Raw genomic sequence first — 22,388 nt, 5'->3', positions numbered from 1 at the left:
AGATGAAAGGGGGCATTTGAAAGACACCTGGTGTGGGTTTTCTCTTCCCTTGCTGGTACAGTGATCATCAGATGAATTTTGTGAACTCCCCTTACCAAAAGCTGGTGGTTCTGGGCTCAGGTCAGTTTGGTGCCTGTTGTGTTCTTGCCCCTCACTGTGTCCTAACTCACTTCCATTGTAGAGAGCAAGCGAGACATCCTGTTCCTCTTTGATGGCTCAGCCAATCTCGTGGGCCAGTTCCCTGCTGTCCGCGACTTCCTCTACAAGGTCATTGATGAGCTGGATGTGAAACCTGACAGGACCCGGATTGCGGTGGCTCAGTACAGCGATGATGTCAGGGTGGAGTCCCGTTTTGATGAGCACCAGAACAAGCCAGAGATCCTGAATCTCGTGAAGAGAATGAAGATCAAGACGGGCAAAGCCCTCAACCTGGGCTATGCCCTGGACTACGTGCAGAGGTACATCTTTGTGAAGTCCACTGGAAGCCGGGTCGAGGACGGAGTGCTTCAGTTCCTGGTGCTGCTGGTGGCGGGAAGGTCATCCGATCGTGTGGACAGGCCAGCTCTCAACCTGAAACAGACTGGGGTGGTGCCCTTCATCCTCCAGGCCAAGAACGCAGACCCTGCCGAGTTGGAGCAGATAGTACCATCCCCCGCCTTTATCCTGGCTGCGGAGTCACTTCCCAAGATTGGAGACCTTCAACCACAGATCGTAAACCTCTTAAAATCGGTGCAAAATGGGGCGCCAACACCAGGTAAGGCATAGAACTTCTGGTTGCTTCTGCAGCCCAATTGTCCCATGCTTGAGTTGATGGTAGGCCGCTGGCTCCCGGTCTCAGGGTAGAAGCCCTCCTTGGGTTTCCAAGAAAGATAGGTGATTTCTGCAGGAACAATGGAATATGACTTTTCTTTCCCCGAGATGACTCTCTAACTGCTCTCTAGGGCAAAACAGGAGAATCAGGGTGATTATTTTTAAGGACACTAGAATGTTTTGTAGTAGGATACATTATAAAGATTTAGCTATAGCAGTGGTTAAAAACAATCCTTTTTTTTAAAAAAAACACAGTTTTTACTATATATATAATAAAAGCCATATAACACGGTTACATTAGAGCTAAAACGGTCTTCATCTTCATATATTTCCCCGATTTCTTATTTTAAGTGGGTATCACTGGTCATAATTCATTCTCTGCATTCATGAAAACCATAAAGCATGAAGAGAGGCAGGCACGTTCCCGTTATAAACGCTGCATTAAAGTTTTTCAGTACTAATCTTTGTTACCATGACTTCATGCTTAACCACTTTGCATTTGGTGATAAAACTGCAGCAAAAAGAGTAATTAATTTCACATATAATCCCTTTGATTGAAAATAGAGAATATAGAGCTTCTCTACATTGACTATTGAGCACGTTCGCTGTTGGTTTTGGGTTGTAACCTGGACATCTGGGTTACATTTTCCCCCATTGATCCGCTGTGACTTGCAGTACATCATTCGAAACCTCTCATCTATAAAGTGCTAATGGTTGTGCAGACTCTGCCGACCATGTCTCTCTCCCTGCCCCGAACATTTCTTCTTGAGTACAATGTTGAAAGTTAACAATACTGTTCAAACATGGAAAAGTTCTAAAATAAAAGGGCTATCTGTATGTATTGGTGCATCAGTTTCCTAATCCTGCTTTAATAAATTATGATAAATTTAGTGGCTTAAAGCAAAATGAATTTACTATCTTAAGTTTTAGAGGTCAGAAATCCAAAACCTGTTTTACTGGGCTAAAATCGAGGCGTCAACATGCTTGCTTTCCTTCTGGAGGTTCTGGCCGATTACCCACTTCCTTATCTTTTCCAGTGTCTAGGGGCTGCCTGCATCCTTGGTCCATGGCCCCCTCCTCCATCTTCAAAGCCAGCAGATCTTCAAAGCAGATCTTCTCGTATCTCTGGCCTCTTGTTTCCATCCTTACCTCTTCTCCCTCTAACTCTAATCCTCTTATCTCCCTTTTATAAGGACACATGATTGATTACACTGGATCTACCTGGATAATCCAGGGCAATCTCCCCATCCCTCTAATCCTTAATTTAATCACACCTGCAGATTTTCTTCCATATAAATTCCAGGGATTAGGAGTTGGATATCTTAGGAGTTATTCGGTCCACCACAAATTGGTATGAAATTATCCCTATTGTGTCCCGTGTGAGTCACAGAGGCTGTCTTCCTTCTAGTTTCAGGTGAAAAGGATGTGGTGTTTCTGATTGACGGCTCCGAGGGTGTCAGGAGCGGCTTCCCGCTGTTGAAAGAGTTTGTCCAGAGAGTGGTGGAGAGCCTGGACGTGGGTGCGGACCGGGTGCGCGTAGCTGTGGTGCAGTACAGCGACCGGACCAGGCCCGAGTTCTACCTGAATTCCTACATGGACCAGCAGAGCATCGTTGGTGCCATCCGCGGGATGACCCTGCTGGGCGGGCCAACCCCCAACACCGGGGCCGCCCTGGACTTTGTCCTGAGGAACATCCTGATTGGTTCCGCCGGGAGCCGCATAGCGGAAGGCGTCCCCCAGCTCCTGATTGTCCTCACGGCCGACAGGTCTGGGGATGATGTGAGCGGCCCCTCGGTGGTCCTGAAGAGGGGAGGGGCCGTGCCCATCGGCATCGGCATCGGGAACGCTGACATCACCGAGATGCAGACCATCTCCCTCATCCCGGACTTCGCAGTGGCCATTCCCACCTTCCGGCAGCTGGGGACCGTCCAACAGGTCATCTCCGACAGAGTGACCCAGCTCAGCCGCGAGGAGCTGGGCAGGTTGAGGGCATCTCTGGTCCCTGTAACGAGCCCGGGTAAGGAGCAGATTCTTTGGCTCTTCATTCCTTGAAATATCTGGGGCTACTTGTTTGGACTGTGAGTTACAAAGTATTCTCAGTTTTGTTTCCTCAGCTGTAGGGAGTGAAAACCAGAGTTACGCGAAGAATCAGGAACTACGTGGGCTCGGTGTCAGAAATGGCTTGGGGAGATGCTAAGGTTCATGTTTTTGGCCAAATTCAAGTCTCAAAGATGGGCGTAGGCTTGGCTTTCAGCTCAGACCCCTAATTCTGCATAAAGGCTCTGTATAGCTAACCGAAGAGACAGGCCATCTAATTGATAGTTCCAGTTCAATGCCGGGTCCAGGCTTCCCCTGGTCGGTCGGTCCAGCTGGCAGCCTCCTGTGATCGAGGAGGGAGTTTGAACACAGGTGGTCTATCAAGCTGGAGCACGGTCTCTGAAATACTGTTATTTCCAGAGCCAACGTGTGAAGATTGCTTTTGAATTTGCTTGGTGCTGAGAAGTAAGTGTCTTAACTGGCAGGAAGGCCACCTGGCTGTTATGACCTCGGCTTATTCTATTTCCTCCTTCCTGTTCCCCTTTCCTAGGCCTGATACAATGAACTGGAAAGTGGAGGGAACCTCACTTACTCAGAAGGAAGGGGACTCAGATAGACCCACCCTTCCAAAAATGCCCACAGAGGGCCTGCCCTCCCTGGACACTCGGGTGGGGAGGGCACAGTGGTGAACAGGCACATGCATCCTCGCTCCTGTGTGGTTCACATTCTACAGAACCATCCACGTCAAGGCTTGGGGAGGGGAAAATAGGAAGGGCTGGTGGGGAAGGGGGAGGGAAGAGTAAAAGCAAGTGAGAGAAAAGTCGATGCAGGACACAGTGCTGTCTGGGCGGATGAGGGAGGAAGGGTGAGTGGCATGGTGCTGCAGAGAGGGATTGCTTCCCCTCACTCATGTCCACGCAGAGTGCAGCACGCCCTGCAAGCCTTCCCTGGAATGTTCTAGAGGGCTTGCCATCAAATAAATTTGGGAAGGCAGTGGGATAAATGAAGTGAGGGTCTTTTTGGTTTTGGTTTTGCCCTAATTGATATGTTTTGTGTATCCCCAGTACAATAAGCGAACATAACATTTCCAAAACTTGTTTGGCTACAGAAGTCCTTTTTCTTTTCTTTTCTTTTTTTTAGTTTTTACTTTATACTGGAGTCTAGTTGATTTACAATGTTGTGTTTGTTTCAGGTGTGCAGCAAAGTGATTCAGTTATACATGTACATATATCTATTATTTTTAAAATTCTTTTCCCATTTAGGTTATTACAGAATATTGAGTAGAGTTCCCTGTGCTATACATTAGGTCCTTGTTGGTTATCTATTTTAAATATAGTAGCGTGTCTATGTCAATCCCAAACTCCCAATTTATCCCCCCTCCATCTTTTTTTTTTAACATCTTTATTGAAGTATGATTGCTTTACAATGGTGTGTTAGTTTCTGCTTTAAAACAAAGTGAATCAGTTATACATATACATATGTTCCCATATCTCTTCCCTCTTGCATCTCCCTCCCTCCCACCCTCCCTATCCCACCCCTCTAGGTGGTCACAAAGCACCGAGCTGATCTCCCTGTGCTATGCGGCTGCTTCCCACTAGCTATCTATTTTACATTTGGTAGTGTATATATGTCCATGACACTCTCTCACCCTGTCACATCTCACCCCTCCCCTTCCCCATATCCTCAAGTCCATTCTTTAGTAGGTCTGTGTCTTTATTCCCATCTTGCCACTAGGTTCTTCATGACCTTTTTTTTTTTTTTTCCTTAGATTCCATATATATGTGTTAGCATACTGTATTTGTTTTTCTCTTTCTGACTTACTTCACTCTGTATGACAGACTCTAACTCCATCCACCTCATTACAAATACCTCCATTTCATTTCTTTTTATGGCTGAGTAATATTCCATTGTATATATGTGCCACATCTTCTTTATCCATTCATCCGATGATGGACACTTTGGTTGCTTCCATGTCCTGGTTATTGTAAATAGAGCTGCAATGAACATTTTGGTACATGACTCTTTTTGAATTATGGTTTTCTCAGGGTATATGCCCAGTAGTGGGATTGCTGGGTCGTATGGTAGTTCTATTTTTAGTTTTTTAAGGAACCTCCATACTGTTCTCCATAGTGGCTGTATCAATTTACATTCCCACCAACAGTGCAAGAGTGTTCCCTTTTCTCCACACCCTCTCCAGCATTTATTGTTTCTAGATTTTTTGATGATGGCCATTCTGACAGGAGTGAGATGATACCTCATTGTAGTTTTGATTTGCATTTCTCTAATGATTAAGGATGTTGAGCATTCTTTCATGTGTCTGTTGGCCATCTGTATATCTTCTTTGGAGAAATGTCTATTTAGGTCTTCTCCCCATTTTTGGATTGGGTTGTTTGTTTTTTTGTTATTGAGCTGCACGAGCTGCTTGTAAATCTTGGAGATTAATCCTTTGTCAGTTGCTTCATTTGCAAATATTTTCTCCCATTCTGAGGGTTGTCTTTTGGTCTTGTTTATGGTTTCCTTTGCTGTGCAAAAGCATTTAAGTTTCATTAGGTCCCATTTGTTTATTTGTGTTTTTATTTCCATTTCTCTAGGAGCTGGGTCAAAAAGGATCTTGCTGCGATTTATGTCATAGAGTGTTCTGCCTATGTTTTCCTCTAAGAGTTTGATAGTGTCTGGCTTTACACTTAGGTCTTTAATCCATTTTGAGTTTATTTTTGAGCATGGTGTCAGGGAGTGTTCTAATTTCATACTTTTATATGTACCTGTCCAATTTTCCCAGCACCACTTATTGAAGAGACTGTCTTTTCTCCACTGTATATGCTTGCCTCCTTTATCAAAGATAAGGTGACCATATGTGCGTGGGTTTATCTCTGGGCTTTCTATCCTGTTCCATTGATCTATATTTCTGTTTTTATGCCAGTACCAAACTGTCTTGATTACTGTAGCTTTGTAATATAGTCTGAAGTCAGGGAGCCTGATTCCTCCAGCTCCATTTTTCGTTCTCAAGATTGCTTTGCCTATTCGGGGTCTTTTGTGTCTCCATACAAATTGTGAAATTTTTTGTTCTAGTTCTGTGAAAAATGCCTGTGGTAGTTTGATAGGGATTGCATTGAATCTGTAGATTGCTTTGGGTAGTAGAGTCATTTTCACAATGCTGATTCTTCCAATCCAAGAACATGGTATATCTCTCCATCTATTTGTATCATCTTTAATTTCTTTCATCAGTGTCCTATTATTTTCTGCATACAGGTCTTTTGTCTCCTTAGGTAGGTTTATTCCTAGATATTTTATTCTTTTTGTTGCAATTGTAAATGGGAGTGTTTTCTTAATTTCACTTTCAGATTTTTCATCATTAGTATATAGGAATGCAAGAGATTTCTGTGCATTAATTTTGTATCCTGCTACTTTACCAAATTCATTGATTAGCTCTAGTAGTTTTCTGGTGGCAGTTTTAGGATTCTCTATGTATAGTATCATGTCATCTGCAAACAGTGACAGCTTTACTTCTTCTTTTCCGATTTGGATCCCGTTTATTTCTTTTTCTTCTCTGATTGCTGTGGCTAACACTTGCAAAACTATGTTGAATAATAGTGGTGAGAGTGGGCAACCTTGTCTTGTTCCTGATCTTAGTGGAAATGGTTTCAGTTTTTCACCATTGAGGACAATGTTGGCTGTGGGTTTGTCATATATGGCCTTTATTATGTTGAGGAAAGTTCCCTCTATGCCTACTTTCTGCAGGGTTTTTATCATAAATGGGTGTTGAATTTTGTCGAAAGCTTTCTCTGCATCTATTGAGATGATCATATGGTTTTTCTCCTTCAATTTGTTAATATGATGTATCACGTTGATTGATTTGTGTATATTGAAGAATCCTTGCATTCCTGGAATAAACCCCACTTGATCATGGTGTATAATCCTTTTAATGTGCTGTTGGATTCTGTTTGCTAGTATTTTGTTGAGGATTTTTGCATCTATGTTCATCAGTGATATTGGCCTGTAGTTTTCTTTTTTTGTGACATCTTTGTCTGGTTTTGGTATCAGGGCGATGGTGGCCTCGTAGAATGAGTTGGGGAGTGTTCCTCCCTCTGCAATATTTTGGAAGAGTTTGAGAAGGATAGGTGTTAGCTCTTCTCTAAATGTTTGATAGAATTCGCCAGTGAAGCCATCTGGTCCTGGGCTTTTGTTTGTTGGAAGATTTTTAATCACAGTTTCAATTTCAGTGCTTGTGATTGGTCTGTTCATATTTTCTATTTCTTCCTGGTTCAGTCTTGGTAGGTTGTGCATTTCTAAGAATCTGTCCATTTCTTCCAAGTTGTCCATTTTATTGGCATAGAGTTGCTTGTAGTAATCTCTCATGATCGTTTGTATTTCTGCAGTGTCAGTGGTTACTTCTCCTTTTTCATTTCTAATTCTATTGATTTGAGTCTTCTCCCTTTTTCTCTTGATGAGTCTGGCTAATGGTTTATCAATTTTGTTTATCTTCTCGAAGAACCAGCTTTTAGTTTCATTGATTTTTGCTATTGTTTCCTTCATTTCTTTTTCATTTATTTCTGATCTGATCTTTATGATTTCTTTCCTTCTGCTAGCTTTGGGGTTTTTTTGCTCTTCTTTCTCTAATTGCTTTAGGTGCAAGGTTAGGTTGTTTATTCGAGATGTTTCCTGTTTCTTGATGTAGGATTGTATTGCTATAAACTTCCTTCTTAGAACTGCTTTTGCTGCATCCCATAGGTTTTGGGTCGTCGTGTCTCCATTGTCATTTGTTTCTAGGTATTTTTTGATTTTCCCTTTGATTTCTTCAGTGATCACTTCGTTATTAAGTAGTGTATTGTGTAGCCTCCATGTGTTTGTATTTTTTACAGATCTTTTCCTGTAATTGATATCTAGTCTCATAGCGTTGTGGTCGGAAAAGATACTTGATACGATTTCAATTTTCTTAAATTTAACAAGGCTTGATTTGTGACCCAAGATATGATCTATCCTGGAGAATGTTCCATGAGCACTTGAGAAAAATGTGTATTCTGTTGTTTTTGGGTGGAATGTCCTATAAATATTAATTAAGTCCATCTTGTTTAATGTATCATTTAAAGCTGTGTTTCCTTATTTATTTTCATTTTGGATGATCTGTCCATTGGTGAAAGTGGGGTGTTAAAGTCCCCTACTATGATTGTGTTACTGTCAATTTCCCCTTTTATGGCTGTTAGTATTTGCCTTATGTATTGAGGTGCTCCTATGTTGGGTGCATAAATATTTACAATTGTTACACCTTCCTCTTGGATCTATCCCTTGATCATTATATAGTGTCCTTCTTTGTCTCTTGTAATAGTATTTATTTTAAAGTCTATTTTGTCTGATATGAGAATTGCTACTCCAGCCTTCTTTTGATTTCCATTTGCATGGAACATCTTTTTCCATCCCCTCACTTTCAGTCTGTATGTGTCCCTAGGTCTGAAGTGGGTCTCTTGTAGACAGCATATATATGGGTCTTGTTTTTGTATCCATTCAGCCAGTCTGTGTCTTTTGGTGGGAGCATTTAATCCATTTACATTTAAGGTAATTATTGATATGTATGTTCCTATTCCCATTTTCTTAAATGTTTTGGGTTTGTTATTGTAGGTGTTTTCCTTCTCTTGTGTTTCTTGCCTAGAGAAGTTCCTTTAGCATTTGTTGTAAAGCTGGTTTGGTGGTGCTGAACTCTCTCAGCTTTTGCTAGTCTGTAAAGGTTTTAATTTCTCCATCAAATCTGAATGAGATCCTTGCTGGGTAGAGTAACCTTGGTTGTAGGTTTTTCTCCTTCATGACTTTAAGTATATCCTGCCACTCCCTTCTGGCTTGCAGAGTTTCTGCTGAAAGATCAGCTGTTAACCTTATGGGGATTCCTTTGTGTGTTATTTGTTGTTTTTCCCTTGCTTCTTTTAATATGTTTTCTTTATATTTAATTTTTGATAGTTTGATTAATATGTGTCTTGGCGTGTTTATCCTTGGATTTATCCTGTATGGGACTCTCTGTGCTTCCAGGACTTGATTGACTATTTCCTTTTCCATATTAGGGAAGTTTTCAACTATAATCTCTTCAAATATTTTCTCAGTCCCTTTCTTTTTCTCTTCTTCCTCTGGGACCCCTATAATTCGAATGTTGGTGCGTTTAATGTAGTCCCAGAGGTCTCTGAGACTGTCCTCAATTCTTTTCATTCTTTTTTCTTTATTCTGCTCTGCAGTAGTTATTTCCACTATTTCATCTTCCAGGTCACTTATCCGTTCTTCTGCCTCAGTTATTCTGCTATTGATCCCGTCTAGAGTATTTTTAATTTCATTTATTGTGTTTTTCATTGTTGCTTGGTTCCTCTTTAGTTCTTCTACATCCTTGTTAAATGTTTCTTGAATTTTGTCTATTCTATTTCCAAGATTTTGGATCATCTTTACTATCATTATTCTGAATTCTTTTTCAGGTAGACTGCCTATTTCCTCTTCATTTGTTAGGTCTGATGTGTTTTGACCCTGCTCCTTCACCTGCTGTGTGTTTTTTTGTCTTCTCATTTTGCTTATCTTACTGTGTTTGGGGTCTCCTTTTCACAGGCTGCAGGTTCGTAGTTCCCGTTGCTTTTAGTATCTGTCCCCAGTGGCTAAGGTTGGTTCAGTGGGTTGTGTAGGCTTCCTGGTGGAGGGGACTAGTGCCTGTGTTCTGGTGGATGAGGTTGGATCTTGTCTTTCTGGTGGGCACGTCCACGTCTGGTGGTGTGTTTTGGGGTGTCTGTGGCCTTATGATTTTAGGCAGCCTCTCTGCTAATGGATGGGTCTGTGTTCCTGTCTTGCTAGTTGTTTGGCATAGGGTGTCCAGCACTGTAGCTTGCTGGTCGTTGAGTGAAGCTGGGTCTTGATGTTGAGATGGAGACCTCTGAGAGATTTTCGCCGTTTGGTATTATGTGGAGCTGGGAGGTCTCTTGTGGACCAGTGTCCTGAAGTTGGCTCTCCCACCTCAGAGGCACAGCCCTGATGCCTGGCTGGAGCACCAAGAGCCTTTCATCCACACAGCTCAGAATATAAGGGAGAAAAAAATAGAAAGAAAGAAAGAAAGAGGATAAAATAAAATAAAATAAAGCTATTATAATAAAAAATAAGAAAAAAAATTATTAAGAGTAAATGTATTCAGAAATTTTTTTTTAATTTTTAAAAATAGATTTATTAATTTTTTATAATAAAAAATAAGAAAAAAATTATTAAGAAAAAAATTTTAATTTTTTAAAATAAAAAATATGAAAAAACTTATTAAAAATTTTTTTTAATTTCTAAAAATAGAAAATAAGGAAAAAATTATTAAGAAAACATTTATTAGGAAAAAACAATTTTTTTTAAGTAAAAAAAAAAAAAAACAAAAAAAAAAACAGACGGCCCTAACCCTAGGACTAATGGTGAAAGCAAAGCTATACAGACAAAATCTCACCCAGAAGCATACACATATACACTCACAAAAAAAGAAAAAGCGGAAAAATTAATATCTCCTGCTCCCAAAGTCCACCTCCTGAATTTGGGCTGATTCGTTGTCTATTCAGGTATTCAACAGATGCAGGCACATCAAGTTGTTTGCGGAGCTTTAATCCGCTGCTCTTGAGGCTGCTGGGAGAGATTTCCCTTTCTCTTCTTTGTTCGTACAGCTCCCGGGGTTCAGCTTTGGATGTGGCCCCGCCTCTGCGTGTAGGTCGCCTGAGGGTGTCTGTTCTTCGCTCACACAGGATGGGGTTAAAGGAGCAGCTGCTTCGGGGGCTCTGGCTCACTCAGGCGGGGGGAGGGAGCGCTACGGAGGAGGCGGGGTGAGCCTGCGGCGTCAGAGGCGTCGTGACGTTGCAGCAGCCCGAGGCGCGCCGTGCGTTCTCCCGGGGAAGTTGTCCCCAGATCACGGGACCCTGGCGGTGGTGGGCTGCACAGGCTCCCGGGAGGGGCGGTGTGGAGAGTGACCTGTGCTCGCACACAGGCTTCTTGGTGGTTGCAGCAGCAGCCTTAGCGTCTCATGCCCGTCTCTGGGGTCTGCGCTGATCGCCGCGGCTCGCGCCAGTCTCTGGAGCTCGTTTAGGCGGCGCTCTGAATCCCCTCTCCTTGCGCACCAGGAAACAAAGAGGTAAGAAAAAGTCTCTTGCCTCTTCGGCAGCTGCAGACTTTTTCCCGGACTCCCTCCCGGCTAGCCATGGTGCACTAGCCCCTTCAGGCTGTGTTCACGCCGCCAACCCCAGTCCTCTCCCTGTGATCCGACCGAAGCCCGAGCCTCAGCTCCCAGCCCCGCCCACCCTGGCGGGGGAGCAGACAAGCCTCTCGGGCTGGTGAGTGCTGCTCGGCGCTGAGCCTCCGTGCGGGAATCTCTCCGCTTTGCCCTCCGCACCCCTGTGGCTGCGCTCTCCTCCGTGGCTCCGAAGCTCCCCCCTCCGCCACCCGCAGTCTCCGCCCGCGAAGGGGCTCCTAGTGTGTGGACACCTTTCCTCCTTCACGGCTCCCTCCCACTGGTGCAGGTCCTGTCCCTATTCTTTGTCTCTGTTTTTCCTTTTTTCTTCTGCCCTACCCAAGTACGGGGGGAGTTTCTTGCCTTTTGGGAGGTCTGACATCTTCTGCCAGCGTTCAGTGGGTGTTCTGTAGGAGCAGTTCCACGTGTAGATGTATTTCTACTGTATCTGTGGGAAGGAAGGTGATCTCCACGTCTTACTCTTCCGCCATCTTGCCCCTCTCATCCCCTCCATCTTTTTTACGGTGCATTGGTACTCCCAAGAAGGCACTTTGGAAATGCTGTCATCGTGTGTGTGCAGCTTACTTATACACAAGCCTATGTTTCTACAACAGTACGACTCCTGGTCCATCGGCTCTCCCACTCTTCAAGATGACTGTTTTCTACCTTCTCCTTCTCCTGCTTCTTCTACACTTCTCCTCCCTCAGCTTACTCTGAGCTGGTGATCTTGATTCCAATTTCACTGAGAAAATATAAGTAAATCGAAAAAGAACTTCCAGAAGCCATACTCAGTCTGTCCCAGCATCAGTGTCCATGTCTCGGCTTCCCTCCCGTTACTTGGATGAAGTGTCCCTGCTTCCCTGGGCAGCCTCACCGCTTCCCTACTCAAGGGTGTCACCTGCAACTCTCCTTCTCTCTCCTGCATCACCAGTTCTCTGACGTACTGGGTAATTCCTTTCACGATACAAACGCAATGCTTTTTCTTTTCTCGTAAAAACTCTCCCTGGATGAGCTGCTCCCCCCTGCAGGAGTGCTCCAGGCTCCTTTATAAAGTGTTGCTGTCTACAATTCTTCTCTGAACACACCCTAACCTGTTGTTTGCTCTCCCTGCTCCACAGAAAGTGCTCTGGTCAAGGTCCCTCCATCTGGCAAATCCCAGTAGTCAGTTGTCGGGCACTGTCCCACTTGACCTATGAGTGTCATCTGTCACAGGTTCGATCCCCTCCTTCCCGAAACCCCATCCCCACTAGGTCTAGACCTGGCTCCTGTGTGTCTAGGTTCTTCCTCCTGCTGACTTACTTTTCCTTGCCCTTTGCTGGTTCCTCCTCTTCTCTCTGACTTGTAATCACTGAAATGCCCAGGACTCTCTCCTGGGACTGGTATTCTAACTCAAATAGTCTGAATTAGGATACCTTACCGGTCAGGTGGCAATTCTGTGACAAATTGGGAGGCTGTTCATTAACACTAAGAATTTGGTGTCCATGAAGCTGAAGCCCTATGATAACGTTTGATTCACAGGTGTCGGTGGCAAGAGGGATGTGGTCTTTCTCATCGATGGGTCCCAAAGCGCCAGCCCCGAGTTTCAGTACATCCGTACCCTCATCGAGAGGCTGGTTGACTACCTGGATGTGGGCTTCGACATGACCCGGGTGGCGGTCATCCAGTTCAGCGAGGACCCCAGGGTGGAGTTCCTGCTGAATGCCCACTCCAGCAAGGACGAGGTGCAGAACGCGGTGAGGCGGCTGCGGCCCAAAGGCGGGAGGCAGATCAACATTGGGAGCGCCCTGGAGTACGTGTCAAGGAATATCTTCAAGAGGCCTCTGGGGAGCCGGATTGAAGAGGGTGTCCCTCAGTTCTTGATCCTCATTTCTTCCGGGAAGTCTGATGATGAGGTAGATGAATCAGCAGCAGAGCTCAAGCAGTTTGGCGTGGCGCCACTTATAATCGCAAGGAGCGCAGACCAGGAGCAGTTGGTGAAGATCTCCCTGAGCCCTGAATACGTGTTCTCAGTGAGTACCTTCCGGGAGCTGCCCAGCCTGGAGCAGAAACTGCTGACACCCATCACAACCCTAACCTCCGAGCAGGTTCAGCGGCTCCTGGCCAGCACGCGCTACCCTCCTCCAGGTAAGACTGGGCGTTTCTTGTTCTTTGTTGTGTCTTCTCAAAAAAATATAAAAAATGACAGGCTCTAAGGCCATGGTGCTCACAGGTAAAATTAAAATAACGGGACACCTGAGATTGAACAAGTTGGGTCTATTGCTTGTGGCAGGGAGGAAGGACACACACGCTGGTGAACCACAGGGCATCTCAGCCAGAGGGTGTTAGGAAGGGCTTATGATAGGATTTGAACTCATCATAGATGATTTTGTGGAAGGCTTGAGGAAATGGGACTTTGCCCCGGATTGAATGCTGTCGAGAAGGAGTAATTTTATGATTGGGTATCTTACCAAATCTCACAGCTAAAGCTGAAATTGATACAGAAGCAGTGGTCACGCCTATGATCCAGGATGAGGAGTGTCTGGTGATTTTTGTTTTCTTCTTGTCAGTGTTCAGATATGATCAGGGCGTGGCTGTCTCTGATACTGATGTTCTGTGAAATCTTTTATGTGCCACTGGAGAATCCAAGTCCTGGCTGTGTGTGCCTGGCCAGCTTTTCTCTTTCTCAAGATAAATGGTTGAATTCCATGACCTGCTCAGCTTTTGCTGTGCTATGTTTCCACTATAAGCAGCCAGTGATTTATGAGGCAAATGTTGAATTTGTTGAGAGGCAAGATATGAGCTATTTAATAAACGGCATCCAAGAAGTACCTAGAATTCTAATTAATAGGAAGCCATGGTTCATCTTTCCTAGGACTTTTGATTAATTTTATAGTTAAAAATGGATTCATGCAAAGAAAATAGGGGCATAATAGTGAAAATAAAAACTTTGTATAAATGCTAGAGATATGTGAGAAAAAGAAATACTATGAATCAAACACCAGGAACGATGGTGTGGCCTGCTGGAGCGAGTTGGGATTCTCCGGGCTGTCACTAGCTAAGTGGTGGCCTTGGATGAAGTGAGGGCCTTTGTCCTCAGCTATCTCTCTTTTCTTGCACAACAAAGATGTTGATCCTGGTGATCTCAATCCCTTCTGGTAGTAACAGCTCACGATTCATAGATTTTTGGTAACCCAGGATTCGTTTCTAAGTGCTGTTTATATTTTTGAAATGAGTTGTAACCCAGACCCCAAAGCCAAAATTAAAATCGAATAAACTCAGAAAGAGAAAGTTTTGGAGAACTTAAAATATTTCAAGAAGCAGAAATTGTTTTGATGCAAAAGGCCCAATTTGTAATGATTGATTAAAAAAAGCCCAAGAGATAAACACATGCACATTGGCTTATAATTTTCATGTTAATTGATGTTATGGTGCAACATAGAGCAAAATTCAGAAATGAAACCAGATGAGTGCCAGTCTTGTACTGAGTTTTCTTTTTTCCTTTTCATCCACAGCCATGGAGAGTGATGCTGCAGACATCGTCTTCCTAATTGACAGCTCTGACAGCGTGAAGCCGGACGGCATTGCACACATCCGGGACTTTGTTAGCAGGATCGTGCGGAGACTTAACATTGGCCCTAATAAAGTGAGAATTGGGGTCGTGCAGTTCAGCAATGATGTCTTCCCAGAGTTTTACCTGAAGACCTATAAATCCCAGGCCAGTGTGCTGGATGCCATACGTCGCCTGAGGTTCAAAGGGGGCTCTCCGCTGAACACTGGCAAAGCTCTGGAATTCGTGGCAAGGAATTTCTTTGTCAAGTCTGCCGGGAGCCGGATAGAAGACGGGGTGCCCCAACACCTGGTTCTGTTTCTGGGTGGCAAATCCCAGGACGATGTTACCAGGTATTCCCAGGTGATAAGCTCCTCGGGGATTGTGAGTTTAGGGATAGGAGACCGAAACATTGACAGAATGGAGCTGCAGACCATCACCAACGACTCCAGACTAGTCTTCACGGTTCGGGAGTTCAGAGAGCTCCCCAACATAGAAGAAAGGGTCATGAACTCCTTTGGACCCTCCAAGGTCACCCCTGCACCTCCGGGAGTGGACACGCCCTCTCCCTCACGGCCAGGTATGAGCTGTGGGACCCATGACTACAGAGCGGGGCACCAATTATTTTTTATAATTGAAAAAGAGCAATTAGCATTCATTTTAATAGTTTTCTTCTCTCAGGGTTGTGGCTGCCATACGATTAGAAACTAAATACGGGAAAAATAATTCAGTTGAAATTGTAGGAGGAATAGAAGGAAACGCATCTCAGAAAGCATATGGTCATTGATTCTTCCATGAGTTTCCATGAGGCTAATCGTAGCCCCATTGAAAGGTTCTATAAAAGTGCATTGAGGGTTAGCCACAGACTCATTGGCTCTCAGAATAAAATGGCATCTTTGAAGTTGTTCAATCCACACCCCTCCGAACATGACTGGAAGTCAGCCTCTCTCCTAGGTGGGGTCATGGTCCAGTCAACCCTCTTTCTTTGGACTGGTATTGCCGGGAATTTAGAGCTGTCCGCCTGTAGCTTTGACCTCATGCTCCTGGGTCTGACCTTTGGGGCTGCCAAGAGCGAACTGAGTCCCTCCACCAGTCCACGTCTTTCTTCGCTCCTACCCCAGGTGATAGCCCCTCAGACATCTGGAGCAAATGATTAGGGTTGGTTTTCCATGGGGCATCTGCACTCCACTTAGCTCTTTCATGTCTTCCTTCTGTGCTGGTGGTGGAACATCTCACACTGCTCCGGATTCCCCTTCTCTCTGCTCCAGTCTTGATCCCTTGATTGGAATTAGGGAATTATCTCCAATGTCATTGAGTTTCACAGGCTCCAACAAAGCTCTCGGCATGCTGGCTGATGATCCTCCAAAGGTGCACGGAGTCTGCTTCCCATTTTCCAATCTGTTTCTCCCAGCCCTCCCTTTCCCCGCCTCTAGCACACCTCCCCCAACTCCTTCCAGACACTATCATTTATTTTTGACCAGGAGGAAAGTGTGTAGTGGCATTTCCTAAAACCCCTGATATCACGGACTGTTGAATCCATGGCATAATCTCATTTTGATCGGGACAACTGGGACTCAGTTCCGCTGAGTTTTCACATCTCCTTTCCTTTTGTTTAGGTGATTTATCATTTATCACCTAAACATGTTTTGAGGACTGTGAATTCAGGAACTCTAGAGGCATGGAATAGAGCCCAAGGTGTCCACTGTGAATGAATTACAGGAATGCCTTATTTTAATCATTTTACATTTTGTGTTTTTGTTCTGGATATAAAAACCAAATTTCTCCTTTTTTTTTCATTGTAATCATCTTTAGAGAAAAAGAAAGCAGACATCGTGTTCCTGTTGGATGGTTCCATCAATTTCCGGAGGGACAGTTTCCAGGAAGTGCTCCGTTTCGTGTCTGAAATTGTGGACACGGTTTATGAAGGGGGAGATTCCATCCAAGTGGGGCTGGTCCAGTACAACTCTGACCCCACTGATGAATTCTTCCTGAAGGACTTTTCCACCAAGGAGCAGATTATCGATGCCATCAACAAGGTGGTCTACAAAGGGGGGAGGCACGCAAACACCAAGGTGGGCCTGGAGCACCTGCGGCTGAATCACTTCGTGCCAGAGGCAGGCAGCCGCCTGGATCAGAGAGTCCCACAGATCGCCTTTGTGATCACCGGAGGAAGGTCGGTGGAGGATGCCCAGGACGTGAGCCTGGCACTCACCCAGAGAGGCGTCAAAGTGTTTGCGGTGGGCGTGAGGAACATCGACTCAGAGGAGGTTGGGAAGGTCGCGTCCAACAGTGCCACGGCGTTCCGAGTGGGGAACGTCCAGGAGCTGTCGGAATTGAGCGAGCAGGTTTTGGAAACTCTGCATGACGCGATGCATGAAACCTTATGTCCTGGTGTGCCTGATGTTTCCAAAGGTAATGCCCTTTAGGTGCATAGTTTCAACCATGTCCTGTCGATGTTGGTGAGTTACCTGGTTACCCAGATCCCCAGCGCTGGCCTCTGGGCTCCTATAGCATCTGGTGTGTCAGGCATTGACTGACATCCGCATGGGTTGGGTCCTGGTTGTCACCTACCACTGTGATCGTATGTGGTTCCAGGATAGGGGTGGACATCTGTCCTTTCTTGCTCTTACCACGTTTACTCCCCACCCCCTACTCTTTAATCCCCTAAATAATTCAGACTGATTGATGCCTGTTTCTGTTTGTAGGTTTATTAGATCAATTATTTGAGATCAGAGTGTTTGCCTTCTCAAGTGTGTTTAGTCTAAAGCACAAACTCGGGATGCATTTAGATAGACACTGACTGTATACCATGCCAAAGCTGATGAATATCAGCAAAGCAAACATACTGAATGGCCAACAATTTTGGCTCCTAAGAGTCAGCACGAGTTTTCCCAGTGAGAGAGGCAGATGTAATTGCTTCTCAGCGCTCATACACAGAAGGTCCCATTTTGCACTTGAGTGTGGTGTCCTGGTCCACGTCCCGAGCTGTGCCTGTAGGTTGAACACATCTCGGCAGCTCGACTTCGAGCTCATGGCCTGCTTTTCCCTTTACAGTCTGTAACCTGGATGTGATTCTGGGCTTTGATGGTTCAAGAGATCAGAACGTATTTGTGGCTCAGAGGGGCTTTGAGTCCAAGATGGACACCATCCTGAATAGAATCAGCCAGATGCAAAGAATCAGCTGCAGCGGCAGCCAGCTGCCCACGGTGCGGGTGTCCGTGGTGGCCAACACGCCCTCAGGCCCCGTGGAGGCCTTTGACTTCGCTGAGTACCAGCCAGAGCTGTTTGAGAAGTTCCAGAACATGCGCACCGAGCACCCCTACGTCCTCACTGCGGACACGCTGAAGCTCTACCAGAACAAGTTCCGGCAGGCCTCGCCAGACAGTGTGAAGGTGAGGACGGCTGCCTCGTTTCTGCTTCCTGTGCCATCTCTGGGTTTTACTGGGCAGGGGCAAACCTTGATGCCTGGAAGCCCCCTCCCCAAACTGTTCTCCTATAGATGCTCTTCATGTTTGATGGGGTTGGTGGTGCCTATATGTAAGAGTCCTTTATTATCAACTGGGCTGAAATGGGATATCGTCTTCTAGTTTTACTAAAGCTCTAAAAAAAATCTTGGAAATCAGTAATTAAGCTTGAATGCATTGAATTTGTGGGTAATTCATGTTTAATCATAGTCCTGCCCATTAAATGCATTATGTTCTCTATTTGTATTTACTTTTCTCTCTCTCTTTCTCGGTATTGGTTCATACACACACACACACACACACACACACACACACACACACACACAATCAGTTTGCTAGGGCTGCCATAACAAAGTTCCACAGGTTGGGTGGCTTAAACAACAGGAATTTATTCTCTCACAGTAGTCCTGGAGGCTGGAAGTCTGAGATCAGAGCGGCGTCAGGGTTGTTTTTTTGGAGGTCTCTCAACTTGGCTTGGAAATGGCGTCTTCTCCTTCTGTCTCCATGTGGTTTTCCCTCTGTGTGTGTCTGTGTCCTAATCGCCTCATCCTAGAAGGACACCAGTCGTATTGGATGAGGACCCACTCTAATGACCTCAGTTAACTTAATTGCCTCTTTAAAAGTCCTATTGCCAAACATGGTCACACCCTGAGGCACTGAGGGATAGGACTTCAAAATATGAATTTTGGAGCCTACAGCACGGGCACACAAACACACACGTACGCATGCACACGCACATGCATACGCATGATTTCTAGAAACTACATCCCCTAAATAAGAGAATGAGATAAACTTCTTATTTCTATTGTTGATTGTGCTTTTTAATAAATCAAGTCCTACCCTATACCCATTTATTTTATACCTCATTTATTGCACAGTATCAAGGAACTATGAACATGGGGTGATTGTTTCTCAGCCTTGGCCCCCAGTTTCCTCTGCTGTAAGGTGGAGGCTTTGGACTGGCTAATCCTCCTCTCAAGGGTCTGTGATGTTTCTTTTACTTTTGGCTGGCACTTGATGTATCTTTTATCTTCAGGTGGTCATTCATTTTACTGATGGGGTGGATGGAGATCTGGCTGATTTACAAAGAGCGTCGGAGGAACTCCGACAAGAAGGTGGGTTCTGGGGCTTTCTATGGGAGAAGTAAACCTGGGGGAGGCAGGCGCACTGCTGGGCTAGAGAGAAACGACTCCGCTAAGGGACCCTCTGGGAGAGCGGCTTCTCTTGGAGGATACCTCATCCCAGCATTTTGGTCCTCTGTCGCCTGCCTGGGGCTACAGGATGGGGCAGCAAGGATCCCATACTTACACAGACAGCTCTATTACCAAGTCCTGGCACAGACCCCATGGGGTCTCAGGCTCATTCCTGTGGTAGAACATCTAGAAAGCATGATGCTTTTGTAAAAGAACGTGAAGTTTTGATTCATTGGGCTGTATTATATAAACTAGGAATTAATTTTATAGCAAAAAATCTTGCTGTATTTTCCGTTTGCAGTTATCACAGCTCAAAAATACTCCAACGTTAAGAAAAGATACACTTTCACATAAAATTTGGAAAGCATACTTTCCAAATTTAAGGTGACTGGTTTGCAAGGATACCTGTTATCAGATGTACTATTTGACTGTTCAACTGTTTTGGAATTTGGTAGCGCTGGCTATCAAAAAAGTGGATGTCAACACTAGAGGTTTAAGAAGAATTTGTTGAAGCATAATTTATCATAGGAATGTTCTATTTATTAGCTTGTGTTTCCAGAGCAATGGAGATGAGACCTGCTATCATCTGATTTTGGAGATGTGGGATTTCAATTCTTCCTACAGGATACCTGTGTTACGTAAGACCAGAGCTTGAGAATTTATGTACGAATAAACTTCATGGTGTCGTTTCCTAGAGTTACATTAATCCATTTACTTACTGACAGATCAGAAACAATTGCTCAGAGGAGTCCAGAGTTCCAGTATTCCAACTCTTCGGAGCAGCTAATTAGTGTGATTCAGCATGTTTCAGTTCAAGGCCAAATTTTATACTGAAGTTTTCTTTAAAAAATAAAAGAGAGTCAGGAGGAAAAGTGCTGTGGCTCTTGAATGCCTAGGCGAGGCTTCTTAAGTGTACCTGTGCCCCCAGGCGTCCGAGCTCTGATCTTGGTGGGCCTTGAACGTGTCGCCAACTTGGAGCAGCTGATGCAACTGGAGTTTGGGCGAGGATTCATGTACAACCGGCCCCTGAGACTGAACTTGCTGGACCTAGACTATGAACTAGCGGAGCAACTTGTGAGTGTTTTATGTATCTACACACAAACTGGTTTAGATAGCACAATATTGGGCATCTCAGGATAACGCAGTCTGCTATCACCAGGCAAATGGAGGAGAGACCACTGGGTGGGCAATTTAATTCATGTAATTTACTTGGGACCTTCTTTGTTGCCATAACATGAGTCATGGAAACGGAGCTATCTGAGAACTGGAAAGATGGCCACCCGGGCATGGGTGTCGAGGTAGCTGTCGCCTTAGAGTTTCCTCTGCTGTCTTTAATGAGACTTCTTTTCATTTATAAGACTGTTGAGAAGCCATAACATTGAGATTGACCCTTCCCTCTGTAAACAGGAAACAGGGAAAACAAGAATATGCAGGAAACGAAAGACTATTTCTGGGTGGAAATGGGCTTCCATTGCCTTCTCTTCTAGTTTCCTTTGGAGCAAATGAGGGTGCCCCATGAGGCTTCCTAATCCTCTTGGGTTCAGCCTCTCAGCAGGTGGGGTTAAAGCCTGGGTTTGGGGGTGATGCTGGGGGCTTTTGGGACATGAGGGGGCTGAGTGTTCAACTCAGAGGTTCTTTGGCGGAGGCAGCGGTGCCCTATGGGACGAGCTGACTCCCTCCTGCCCTCCGACCTTCTTCCCAGGGCTGCAATTTGGATTTTTTTATTGAGTGGAAGGAAGTTGAGTTAATTGACAAACCTAGGACATGGGAGAAAGTGAAAACTCTAGGAAATTCACAGCAAGAAAAGGCATTGACCATCATGAGTTTAGCAGGTGGAAATGTACTTTGGGTGTGCGCTTCCCTGTATAAGGCCAGGGGCTGGGATAGGAGGGAATGTCCAGGGTGTCTGATGGGCGCTGGAATCATTGGTGATGGGCGGTGCGGTGCTTGTGGCTCAGAGGCAGGAATCCCACCCCGCAGCTGCTCCCAGGTCTCCTCCAGGCTGGCACTGTGTTCCGTGACTCTGACCAGGGTTCTGGGGAAGGGCATATGGTCTCTGCTCTGAAACCACCTTCCATCCTGGCCATCTGCAATGGTTTGTCAGGTTTTGCCTTCTGAAGCTTAAAAATATGTAAGCTATACTTAATATCTGAAGCTTGAATATCTATGTTGGAAACTTCTAGAAATAAGGCCCAGCCAGAGGTGACATTGTGAATAAGACGCCATTATCTTTGGTGGCTCTTCAGAGTCCATTTGTGACACTCTATTACCCACCAATGGCTAAGCCTTCAAGGGAGTGCCGTAGGAGGTGACTTTATCTCTCGCTGTGGATGCCACAGTCCTCAGACAGCACATTTATGCCTTTTTTCTAGACATTTATTGAGATCTGAACTTCGTTTTTTGTCTTGGTAGGACAACATTGCCGAGAAAGCCTGCTGTGGGGTTCCCTGCAAATGCTCTGGACAAAGAGGAGACCGAGGGCCCATTGGCAGCATTGGGCCAAAGGTATGGTGGTTTTACCCTTTTCTTACGCCTGAGACTAGATTTCAGAGCCGTCATTACTTTGGCTGGGGAATTTCTCTGCTATGATGGTGGGGGGATGGAAAAGGGAGGAGAAGGAACTAGCTGTGCTGTAGGACAGATCTGAGGGGCAGACCCTGTCCCTGTGTCTGCTCCCTCCTCCCTTTCCACTGGGTTCTTTTATGCGTTGGTTCTTCATTTTATAAAATTATGTTAAGACCAGTGGCATCATTGACTGGCAGCCTCTCTAGGACGGCCAGCAGGGATTCTTCACATTTACCTCTAAGTTATAGGAAATGCACAGGATTTCTTGGTAGATCAAGAGCCTTAAAGATCCTGATAGAACAATTGCACTGAAATAATGAGTAGGAAACTGTCACGTTCCAGGGACACCGAAAGCACCGCTCTACCAGATGCAGGGGGGGTGAAGAGATGCTTAAGTAAGAAACAGAGAAATCCACAGCATTTAACCAAGGAAACGTTTTACTTTGTTCTAGGGTATTCCTGGAGAAGATGGCTACCGAGGTTATCCTGGTGACGAGGGTGGACCTGTAAGTAAAAGTTATTTTATTCCTTAAATCTTTGTTCCCTCCTTGTTCTTTACATGTTGGGATTGAATTGTGGGGTTCTTC

At 45.0% G+C, this 22,388-nt stretch overlaps 1 protein-coding gene across 12 annotated transcripts in view; it reads left to right on the top strand.

The window, feature by feature from the left end:
* Positions 1-22,388, top strand: part of COL6A3 (collagen type VI alpha 3 chain) — a 93,692-nt gene that overhangs the window by 32,521 nt on the left and 38,783 nt on the right. For all 12 annotated transcript variants that reach the window (XM_057551149.1, XM_057551154.1, XM_057551158.1 and 9 more), the window contains 10 exons: positions 182-754; positions 2,219-2,827; positions 12,572-13,177; positions 14,545-15,159; positions 16,392-16,991; positions 17,634-17,971; positions 19,080-19,158; positions 20,165-20,310; positions 21,649-21,741; positions 22,254-22,307. In XM_057551149.1, coding sequence (XP_057407132.1) covers positions 182-754; positions 2,219-2,827; positions 12,572-13,177; positions 14,545-15,159; positions 16,392-16,991; positions 17,634-17,971; positions 19,080-19,158; positions 20,165-20,310; positions 21,649-21,741; positions 22,254-22,307 — 3,713 coding nt within the window. The remainder of the gene's footprint in view (positions 1-181; positions 755-2,218; positions 2,828-12,571; positions 13,178-14,544; positions 15,160-16,391; positions 16,992-17,633; positions 17,972-19,079; positions 19,159-20,164; positions 20,311-21,648; positions 21,742-22,253; positions 22,308-22,388) is intronic.

Source organism: Balaenoptera acutorostrata, chromosome 8 (genome assembly GCF_949987535.1).
Source record: "Balaenoptera acutorostrata chromosome 8, mBalAcu1.1, whole genome shotgun sequence".
NCBI classification, from domain to species: Eukaryota; Metazoa; Chordata; class Mammalia; order Artiodactyla; family Balaenopteridae; genus Balaenoptera; species Balaenoptera acutorostrata.
The sequence above is the reverse complement of the archived record's forward strand: the minus strand, read 5'-3'. Positions and strand labels throughout refer to the sequence as shown.